This window comes from Myotis nattereri (genome assembly GCF_964212035.1).
Source record: "Myotis nattereri genome assembly, chromosome: 13".
In the NCBI taxonomy this organism is placed as follows: Eukaryota; Metazoa; Chordata; class Mammalia; order Chiroptera; family Vespertilionidae; genus Myotis; species Myotis nattereri.
This window is the reverse complement of record NC_138088.1, coordinates 37,769,722-37,780,707: the sequence shown is the minus strand read 5'-3', so window position 1 is coordinate 37,780,707 and position 10,986 is coordinate 37,769,722. Positions and strand designations below refer to the sequence as shown.

Below are 10,986 nucleotides of genomic sequence, written 5' to 3'. Positions count from 1 at the left end.
GTTGTCCAGAAAGACACCCAGAAGGACGTCTGGTCTAATTAGCATATTATGCTTTTATTATTATAGATATAATGTTAGATAATATCAAGTTTATTACATAATATTAGAAATACTTATTAGGTAATATTAGAAAATATTACACTGCCCAGAAAAGAGATAAAAAGGTTTAAAGAGAGGGCAGGAAAAGAGTCTACCCATGTACTCAGGAACTGATGTGGCAGCCAGCCTCCGAGATAAGCCCAAACAATCCTCGCCTCCTTGTATTCACATCCTCGTGTGGCTCTCCTTTACACTAGCTAGTGTAACCTGTGTAATCAATAGGATGTTGTGGGAATGATGGAGAACAACTCCAAGGCCAGGTCATAAAAGAAATTGAGGCCCTGGCCGGTGTGGCTCAGTTGGTTGAGCACTGTCCCATGCACCAAGAGATCAGAGTTCAATTCCCAGTCAGGGCACATGCCTGGGTTGCCGGTTCCAGCTCCAGTAAGGGGTGTGCTGGGGGCAGCCGATTAATGTTTCTCTCTCTCACCGGTGTCCCTCTCTCTCTCTTCCTCTCTCTCTCTCTCAATCATTAAAAGCATATTTTTTAAAAAGGAAGAAAAGAAATTGAAGCCTCTGTCTTACTGGTTTTGCAAATCACTTGCTCTAGGGGAAGCCAGTTGCCATGTTGTGAGGACACCCAACAAGTCCTATGAAGAGATTTCTATAGCAAGGTCCTGAGGCCTCCAGCCAACAGCTGGGTGAGGGAGCCAGCCTGCAAGTGGATCGTCTAGCTTCAGTCAAGCCTTTAGATGATGCAGCCCCAGCCACCATCCTGACTGCAACCTGATGAGAGACTCTGAGAAGGAACCACCCAGTGAAGCCACCCTCAGCCACGCATTCTGGAAACGCCCCAATGATCAAAGACCCAAGAAGTTGACAGCCAGCAGGCCACAAACAAGTGTGGTAGTGTTGTGTGTTTTTTTTGGCTGGGTAATTTTTTAAAAAGTGAATTCGTTTAGAAAACAGGATATTTCCATGCAAATCTGAATTTTCAGCATCTTCTAAACATTGGTAGGGCTTTCATTCTACAGTTTAAGGATAGGCAGGGGCCGACCAGCACCTGCCCCTTCAGAAGGGACTGGTGCGCCCTGCATTAGCACACTCAGCTTTGTATCAAATCCTGTGGCATTGCCGAAACCGGTTTGGCTCAGTGGATAGAGCGTTGGCCTGTGGGCTGAAAGGTCCCGGGTTCGATTCCGGTTGCGGGCATATCCCTAGTGGGGGGTGTGCAGGAGGCAGCTGATCGATGTTTCTAACTCTCTATTCCTCTCCCTTCCTCTCTGTAAAAAATCAATAAAATATATGTATTTTTTAAAAAATCCTGTGGCGGGCCACACAACTCACAGGCACAGTGGGGAGCAAGAACCTGGAAGCGATCTGGTCTCAAATAATCTGCTCACCTGCCCATATTCTCCTGACACGTATATAAGTAAACAATATAGTGGGTTGTTGTTTTTTTAAATTAAGGGCTAATCCTACAATGTATTGGACACCAGACAGCCAGTCCCGATGATTCTCCATTGTGACCTTAAATTTCTCTGAGCCTCAGATTTCTCAGGTGTAAACCACAGGGCATCGGTGATCTCTCTTCTAGTTCTAAAAGTCCGTGGTTAATTGACACGAAACAAACTTTCCATTTCAGAATACGGAATCCCTCCTCTATCATTAAATAAGTCACTGTTACACTGGACTGGACTTAATAGATCAGTCAATATGTTTAGTCAAATATCTATTATAAGCAAAACACCTTGTACTCTTTTGAAATGTATTTGAGTTAAGTGACCCCATTGGTGTCTTCAGGTAAAAATCTTGAAGCATCTGTGGTCAGAAATGAGAACAGATTTCTAACCTCTCCATGGGGCAGCGAGGGGGTGGGCAGGGGTGAGAAACCGTACAGTGGGGCTCAGCTTCTGTGTTGTGGGTAGGTGGTTATGAATATTGCAACACGATAACTCTCACCCAGAAAACCCACCGCGTAATCCAGGGCTAAGTTTCCACCCTGCCCCAGGGTTCTAACTCAAGTTGACTCTACTTCAAACGAAGGAAATCTTGTTTGGCCAAATACCCATGGAGCATTGGTTTCAGGAATGTGACATGCTGTTAAACCACAGCCGTGTAAGCTTGCGGCCACTGAGATTTTCCAAGGGTGAAAGTTTCACTTTTCAAAGAAAAATATGGCACCGCAAAGCTGGAGACACATCAGCTGAATGGTGTGGCTCAGCCCAGGACTCTTTCTCTCTCAAAGAACACCTACTATGTGTGTGTCTGTCCGGGGAGAAGGCAGGGAGGCATGTGAGAATAGGCTGATATAAGATTCCAATGATGAGATACAGTTCCTGCCTTTGAGTCTTTTCAGGAGGCAGACAGAAAGGATGGTTGGGATACGTCCAATGTCAACTTGTGGCATCTCAGAGACCAGGGAGCAGGAGCACTGGGAATGTTGCCGGGTGTTACCCCAGAAGCCAGGTCAAGTGGATGGTCAGTATGGCCCAGCTGGGGCGGGGGGGGGGGGGGGAAGAGGGGCGAGGCAGAGTGGTGCTGGAGCAGATGCTGAAGCTGGAAGCCCCAGGGCACCAGGCAGGGAGAAGTTCCCTAGCAATCAACACAGGGACTCAGCGTCTGAGGTCATGGGTCAGGCCCCTGGGCTCTCACCACACATCTGTCTGGCAGGTTTGGCAGAATGATCACCAAGAACTGCTGAACACCGCCCAAAGAGGATGTGGGAATGTCCTGTCGCCCTAGATTGGAGTTAATTAGCATTTCAACGTAAAGGAGGTATGTGAGGGACTGAATTCGTACAGAATCAGCTCTCAGAGAATCACAATAATCATCCTAACCCAGCTCTCCCTCCGTGTCAGAGTCCCTGCGGCGGCTTAGTTACCCAGCTCCTGTTCGGATGCCTCCAGCTACAGGGAGCTCGCTCTCTCACAGGTAGCTGTGCCATCACCGAAGGGCTCCAGTTTTTCTTTACATGGTGCTCACATCTCCTTCTTCTCACTGACCCTCCTAAGCTCGTGCTCTGTCCTTCAGAACAGGTCCGAACCCAGATTTTCTGCAACAGCCCTTGATTTGAAGGTGGGGCCACAAAAATACCCCTAAGCACCCCTAATTCTTCACACCATGTTTGGGGGGATGACTCCTTGACCTGGTTAAGGTCATCTGAACACTGACTAGTGTGTTCATGTCCTTTGAAAAACATGCTTCTCGCTTCCCCCAAACCAAGAGCCATCTTCCAAGGGCAGTGGGAGCCACACAGGTCAGAGCATGGGCAGAATGTGGGCAACACTGGACACAGGAGCCAGCTGACTCAGAGCCCCAGTGGACGGGGCTGAATGATCATCCAGATCAGCGGTTCTCAACCTGTGGGTCGCAACCCCTTTGGGGGTCGAACGACCCTTTCACAGGGGTCGCCTAAGACCATCGGAAAACACATATATAATTACAGATTGTTTTTGTGATTAATCACTATGCTTTAATTATGTTCCATTTATAACAATGAAAATACATCCTGCATATCAGATATTTACATGACGATTCATAACTGTAGCAAAATTACAGTTATGAAGTAGCAACGAAAATAATTTTATGGTTGGGGGTCACCACAACATGAGGAACTGTATTAAAGGGTCGCAGCATTAGGAAGGTTGAGGGCCACTGATCCAGATCCACCCAGCCTGGGGGTGACCCTCCCAGAGAGGCCAGGCAGCCGTGAGCAGACCTGAGGCTGAGTATTTGTTAAGCCCTAAGTGATCTGTAGCTTCTCACTGTCTGGGGTAAACGCAGGACCCTGGGCCAGAGTCTGTGGAAGTCGGATTTCACGGACACTGGTGGGGAAAACCACTGGGACCTGCACTTGGCATAGAAGGGAGAAGCCCGCCCCCTTGTGGACCTCTGGAGGGTGGCAAGGTGCGAAAAGCACCCTGAAACCTCTCAGGAGATTAGAGATCTGGGGGAGCAGCCACTCCCTGTCACTGCTCCCATTTCACCAGTTGCCTCTGGTGGCCTGTAAGAGAATTGATCTGGCTGTCACAGGGCAGGGGCCTGGTGGCAGGGGATATGAAGGGAAGTTAGGTGGTGTAGTTGTCCGCAACAGAAAGTTGGAGAGAAATGAGGCAGGTGTTATTAGCCGTTGTGAAAAAGAAAGGGCGGATGGGTGGGGAAGCAGCAGGAGGCCTGTCCTTGCTCTGCCACTCCCTGGTGGCCCCAGGCAAATCACAGTCCTTCTCTGGACCTCCAAGGGCTCAGTGAGGTGAAGACTGCAATCCCTCTGAATGAAAATTATAGACCCAGCTGAAGGCTTTCACAGGCTTTTCACAGACGGACAATGGTCCGTCATTGGTGGCACCACACCCCTGACTGCAGATGAGGGGATGAGAGGTGGTCAGCGCACAGGGCATGTGTGAAGGGGAGGCAGAGGGCACCAACCTCACCAGCGTGGCCGATGCACCCGTCCCTGCCATGTGCCCTTCCATCGTGTGCCATACCCCTGGGAGCTCCAGAGACATTTCCCACAGTGGTCTCCCTGCCTCCCGCAACTTTGGCCAAGCCTACCTCTAGCACCATGACCTCTTCCCAAAACACTTCTCCATGGGGCGGAGGTCCTGTGCCATTAAACATGCTTGCCCCAGATAGATGTGACCCAGGCCCATTTAATACACAATACGACAGCCCACCAGCATTGATTCTGCCACACTCTCAACTGCCTTGACTCAGCACTAAGCACATTAACACAGATTATATTTTTAACGTATTTTCAAGGTGAATTCTGCAACGCTCTGTAATCAATGAGTGTAATTGGGCTTAATGTAGCCCTGAGAAATGCAAGCGAGAGCACTTTCCTCAAAGCTCTCCAGATAAAAAATAAAGCTGGATTTTAAAAATTGAATTATATGCTAAAATGGTTCAAATTTCTTTCTACTCTCTGCTCTAAAGAGACAGGCGGTCATGGAGTCACCAAAAACGTTTTGAAAGGCTAACTGTATTCTGGCAACATAAAAAGTATTGAAGCCCTTAACAACTGGCCTTGTATAAATTATCTGAGATAATGTCCTCCAGCCACTGTGCTCCTGGCTGGAATGATCCACGGCGACTGCTATCGGGGGAGGGGTCACCTCTAGCACAGCACAGTCTCTCCTTTTTGAATAAAGGTATTATAAGGTTATTGTGGGCACTATAAGTTATGTAAACACCCCTTAAAAATCAAAGGGTTCCAACAATAAGTACAATAGAAGTTCTACCTAAAACACTAAAGTCAGGTAGAACATGTAACTCTAATTGTAGACAGACCCTTTTCAAACACCTATTTGGACCACCCAGTTTCTGTAGCATTGCCAAATCCTAAAATTGCAATGAAAACTTTAAAGTCCAAAACCTACAAGCCATCAGAGGTTCAGTAAGCAGAATGTGCCATTTCAAAACGGAAAATGTGCTTGCATAAGCAAGTCACCGGGGCTAACCTTTCTGGATGGAGTCTGGCCTTCAGCTCAGAACATGGCTATGCCAGGGTCAGAAATGTGACAAAACTGTGCTTTCACGGGGGTTAGCCAAGGTTCACAGGGTCATGACTGGGCCATTTTATCAGTCATGTCAGGCTCACACCCTATTGCCCAGCATAGATAAAAACTTTATCTGTCAGTTTGCTAAATCTGCTCCTCCTGCCGTACTTGCAATAAAGGAAACCTGGACTCACTTATCTGAACCAGAGACTGGCCCTTCCCAATGCGGCTTTTATGGCAACTTCTGAGTAAAGGAAACACACCGGTGATTTTTGGTCTCACTTTAGTCAATAACTGGAGTGACTGGCTTTGTCTCACCTAAAACCTTGACTTCAGGAACCAGTTGTAGTGATGTGTAACAACATGGAAACGTTATTAAACATAGAGTTTATGGCTGAAGGTGTTATATTGGAATATGGTTGTTCTCAAAAGTGTTATCTTTTCAAAGTCATCTTTCTCTAAAGTAAAACAACACCCCCCCCCAAATCTAAAATTAACTTTGATAGAAAGGAAAAGTTACCTTTAGACTAACACACACAGCCACATAAATATTTTCTAATAACTGTTAAAAGAAAAAACAGCTAAGGTGTTTTCCTCACAGAAAGCAGATATGCACAGATGACAACTAATGCCATGTGTGTAGACATTTAGAAATCTGGTTAAATATAATACGTACAAATATTAAACCCGTGAGTTTTCCCGCACAAGAATCTTAACTACAAGACAAGCACCTTCAAATTTTACTTTATTTGGAAACTATACAAAATTCATTATTTTAATATTTAAAGACTGTGGTACTGTAGTAGAGACACATAAATATTATAATATACATTTAGAAATTAAATAGAATCAACATGACACTATGTAAAAACTCATAGGTACATTTCCAATAAGTCCGAGGCCTTAGGCATTCCCACCATCAGATTTCCCCCTGGAAACGGGTGAACCTTGCAGGGAGATTGTCCACAGGGTACACGGTGGGACAGGTTTTCATTGTAGGAGGTCCATTGAGAAGCCTCCAGTCACAATGCCTGGCCAGCTCCACTATAAATATTTTGAGAAGAATTTTTGCAAACTCCTTCCCTACACAGCTCCTAAGGCCTCCTCCGAATGGAATGAAGCTAAATCTGGATGCATCCTCAGGGTGTGGCAGCATAAATCGGTCAGGATTAAATTCCTCCTTGTTGGTGAAGATGTCTGCCACATCGTGCGTATCACAGATACTGTAGATAACATTCCAGCCCTTGGGAATCTGGTATCCCTGCAAAAGATGAAGAAGTCCTGAAGGCTGGCAAACTGAAATCAAACTTTCAACAACAAAAAGTTATCACCGATATCTGGGAAAGAGTTATGAGTTAAAAGGAAAGGTGGGAGGGAAAGACAGGCAGACAGACATTCAGGTTGCTGAAATGTGTCCACTTGGGGCAGGACACTGTTATCAAAAGCATGAAGGAATTTAAGCCAATGCGCAGGGAAGCAAGGGGAGATGTAAAACCACAACAAAAGGGGAGGAGAGAACTTTTAACTTACATTTAATTCAAAAGTCTTAAGGGCAACCCGAAACCCCCCTGGAACTGGGGGATTCAGTCGAAGGGTCTCTTTAATAACACACCCAATGTATTTAAGCTGTTCCAAAGTTTCTATATCCAACTTGTTGTCTTGATTGCTCTTGCAAAGTAAATCCTGTCAAAACAGTCATGCAGAGGTGAACGGTTATTTTCTGCTCCAATAAAATCAGCTCAACAGACGTAAACAGGGCTTAAGTGGAGACTAGACCCCAAGGGTCCCCTGATGGGAAAGGGGAGGGGGAAACACTGAGCAGCTAGTGACCATTTGCCTCCACCCCTTGGCCCAAATCCACTATCTATTTACAATTCCAAGAGAATGTTGCTCACCAGTTAGAACCACCAAGCTTCTTCCCCACCCCCATCACCACCACCTGCTGCTACCTACCTAGAAGTCCCCTAATTCATGCCCTTGAACACACAAATCCAAGGAAGTGGAACCTATCTGAAAATCTCCAAGGTTCTGCAAGAGGTGGCGATAGGGTAGGAACACAAGGTCAAATCCTGCCTGAGCGGGATCAGAGCTCAAGATTCCTCCCTTCTTATTCACAAAGAGAATTCTCCCCGCCCCCCCTTCACCCATCACCCCTGGGACCCACACTTTACAATACGCAGCAAAGGCGGCACACTTACTTATTGGGAAGTTAGCTAGGGAGGAGCAGGGTTTCTTAAAGTAATCAGAACCCCCCAGAACCCCCTACCTTACTCTTCAGTTCCTCTCGCACTTTCTGGAGAACATGAGGATAGAGCCCCAGGTAAGTGATCAGAGAAGTGGCTGCACTGGCGGTGGTTTCGTGTCCTCCAAAGAGCAGTTCGGTGGAAGATTGCTTTAGTGCCTGGAAGTGGAGTACAATGAACATTTGTACACGTCTGCGGCGTATAATTGTACAGAGGGGTTAATTACTCAGAACACAACAGAGGGTTCTGGAGGGAATCGGAGAAGGGCTAAGTTTTGCTGACAGAAAGTCAAGGAAAGCAACATTTTTTTGTTTTAAAGAAAATGCAACGTCCTGTTAGTTTAACTGAAGCAGGAAGGCCAGTAAAATCCCACACTACCGGGAACTCTTGCATTAAAGCCTTAATTGTATTAAACTCGCCTAAGATTCTTTATTTACATTTGGCAAACTCCAACTTTCCCTTTAACACCTGGAAGGGTCAGGGGATGCTCCCTGTTCCTCTCCTACCCGGTGTCTCAACTTCCCCTATCCCATGGTGAGGGGGGGAATGTGGGGGGGGGGGTGCGTCTGTGAAGGCTGCCCACTCCGGGAAGCTGGGCCCCAGGCCAGCGCTTTAGGGGTCCCAGGAATCGCACTTGGAAACCCTGGAGCCCAAACTCCGCAGTGCTACTTCCGAAGCTGCCACTCGCCTGCATGTCCAGCCTCTCTCCCCGCTCCCACGAGTGCTCGATCAACAGCTGCAGCGCATCTTTGTAGCCTGCGCCAGCCTCGGCCGCTCGCAGCCCGCAGATCTTGGCGCGAATGTTCTCCTCGATGCGCGCGTGGATGAGGTTCCGCGCCTTCATGCCCTGAGCGCAGAGAGCGCACCATGGTGAGCTAAGCCGGGCACCGCGCCCCCACCCCCTAGCTCCGCACCCTGCGTGCCGCCATTACCCGGTACAGCCCGCTGAAGGGCACGTCGATGGGCAATGAGAAGAGATTGCGGGTCATTTCCTCGAAGGCCTCCACGAGCTGCTGCTCGGCGTCCCCGCCGCTGGCCAGTCGGGACTCGCAGCCCAGCAGAATGCGCATGGCGATGCGGAACATTAGGCGCTTCACCTGGGGGTAGACCAGGAGGCCCCGCTCGCCGCAGCTCAGCCATTGCTCCAAGCAGTTGCCCACTTCTTCGGCGATCACCGGCACGTAGCACTGGAGCGCCTCACGACTGAAGGCCTGCATAATTACCTGAGCCCCAAGGAGGGGAGAATGTTAAAACCTGGTCACATTCCTCTCATCTTCTGGGGACCCCTTCCAGACACCCCAGCTCCGCCAGACCCAAGGCACTTCCTGGCTGTGAAAGCTAAACTGGGCTGGAGAGGGTCCTAGCCGACGCCTCCTGCAGCTAGCGTTCGCCCAGCATCTCTCTGCGGGAGCCCCTCCGGCGACTGGGGTCCCCTTTCCAGTCCAGGAGCCTTCACCTCGACCCTCACCTTCTTGCGCTGCTTGTGCGAGGAGTCGTGCAGGTTGGAAAGGCAGCCGGAGCCCAGGATGGTGCGCACCGACGCGGGCCAGTGGACCGACACCAGCCGGTGCTCCCCGAGCAAGATGCGCCGCACGTTGTCGGCACCCATCACCCGCACCGTGGGCCGCCCAAACAGATGCGTCTTGTAGATGAAGCCGTATTTCCTGCGCTTCATCTGCAGGAACTTCCTTCGCTAAGAAAGGAAAGCGGTGGAGAGGCGGGCGTGAGGGGGCGCCGGGGAGCTCCGCGCCTCGGGCTCACCCCGATCCCAGCCGTAGTCACGTCCTCCCGTGCGCGCTTGCCCGGGCTTCAGTGGCAGAGACTCGCCCTGTCCCGCCCCAAGCTCCCTTACCTGTAGCACCATCTGCAATGTTTCCCCAAAGAAGGGAAAGCCCATGGTTCCGGGGGGCAAAGGGAGGGCGCAGCTGCGGTCGCGGCTGCTCACGCAGTACAGGTCCCAGAGCTTGATCGCCGCCAGGAAGAGCAGCAGCGGCAGCACGAAGGTGCAGAGAGCGCTGGCCAGCAGCGCCGGGAGCCCCATGGCGCGCCGCGACCGCCCGCGCCACCTGCCGCCGCCGCCAGCACTCCGAGCCCAACCACGCGCCCGCTTTATAGGCGGCCCAGGTTGCTGCCCACGTTACCTTGGTCAGACAAATTAGTTCACCCAAAGTTCATCTTTAATTGCGGATTGGGTCCCTGGCTCCTCCCCCCGCGAGGCGCTGCCCAAAATCTTTAACCGTTTGTTCCGCGCCGAGGCAGAGGCGGCGCGGTGGCTGCTACCCCCGGCGCGGGCCTCCCGGGGCGCCGGCTTCGGAGCAGCCCGCCTCCCCCATCCAAGGTGTGTGGAGCTCCGAGGTGGCGACAGGGGCCGACCCGAGTTCGGGGCGCGTGAACTCCAGCCCTGGGCTTCCTGGCATTCCCTCTGGCATCCCCCCTGTCGGGTCCGTCGGGCGGTCCCAGAACAGAGCTGCCTTCCCCGATTTTCCAATTACGGGCGCCGCGTGGGCTCCCTCCCACCTGCTAGGGAAGCAAAGGGAAGTGCGTGCAGGGATCGTCAAGCTGCTTCATCCCACGGATGGGGAAACTGAGGTCCCTAAGCCGAGCAAAACGGAGGCTTCCCGACTCTTCGGAAGATCCGGCCAGGACCCCCGGGAGAGCCGCGGGGAATCAGGCACGACCGCAAGATCCTGGATCCCGGTTACCCAACCCCCTCAAGGGGAGTCACGGAGGTCCCATTCAAGGGTACAAGGCAGCCTCCAGGTCCCTCGGGTGCAAACCTGCACCAGTCAGCCCCACCCTGGGAGAGCGCAGGGGCTATTCCTCCACGGCCCGGCGACCGGCGCTCTGCGATCTGGCCACAGCCGGCCGGGTCGCGATGACCCGAGGCGTGCAGCCCCGGCTGGGCAGAGCGGAATGGGGGCTTTGGCCCCAGCAGGATAACGAGACAGAGATGGTGAAAGGAAAGCCCAGGGGTCTGGATCCGAGGCCTGGCTCCATCTATCCTTGCATCGCTTTGGGCAAGTCACCACACATCCCTGCGCCTGCTCCTCCTTCATTTGGAGGCGCTCACTCCCGACCGTTCCACACCTCGGGGTAGTTTGTGAGTTTCCAAAAGGGGCTTTGAGTTCCAAATACTGTTTCCAGCTCCAGGCACGCTAGGCTACACAGGACGCCGGAGTGACCTCGGCTACCGTCCCTGGAGCCGT

General features: G+C 51.0%; 1 protein-coding gene across 1 annotated transcript; it reads right to left on the bottom strand.

Annotated features, from left to right (window-relative positions):
• Positions 1 to 6,265: 6,265 nt before the first annotated feature.
• Positions 6,266 to 9,857, bottom strand: CYP26A1 (cytochrome P450 family 26 subfamily A member 1). The gene is made up of 7 exons (XM_081105208.1): positions 9,633 to 9,857; positions 9,249 to 9,473; positions 8,713 to 9,003; positions 8,469 to 8,627; positions 7,804 to 7,938; positions 7,068 to 7,220; positions 6,266 to 6,798 (listed from the first exon to the last, which is right to left on the bottom strand). Exons 1-7 carry the CDS (start codon positions 9,819 to 9,821, stop codon positions 6,457 to 6,459), a joined length of 1,494 nt encoding a protein of 497 aa, XP_080961334.1. The 5' UTR covers positions 9,822 to 9,857; the 3' UTR covers positions 6,266 to 6,456.
• Positions 9,858 to 10,986: the final 1,129 nt, after the last annotated feature.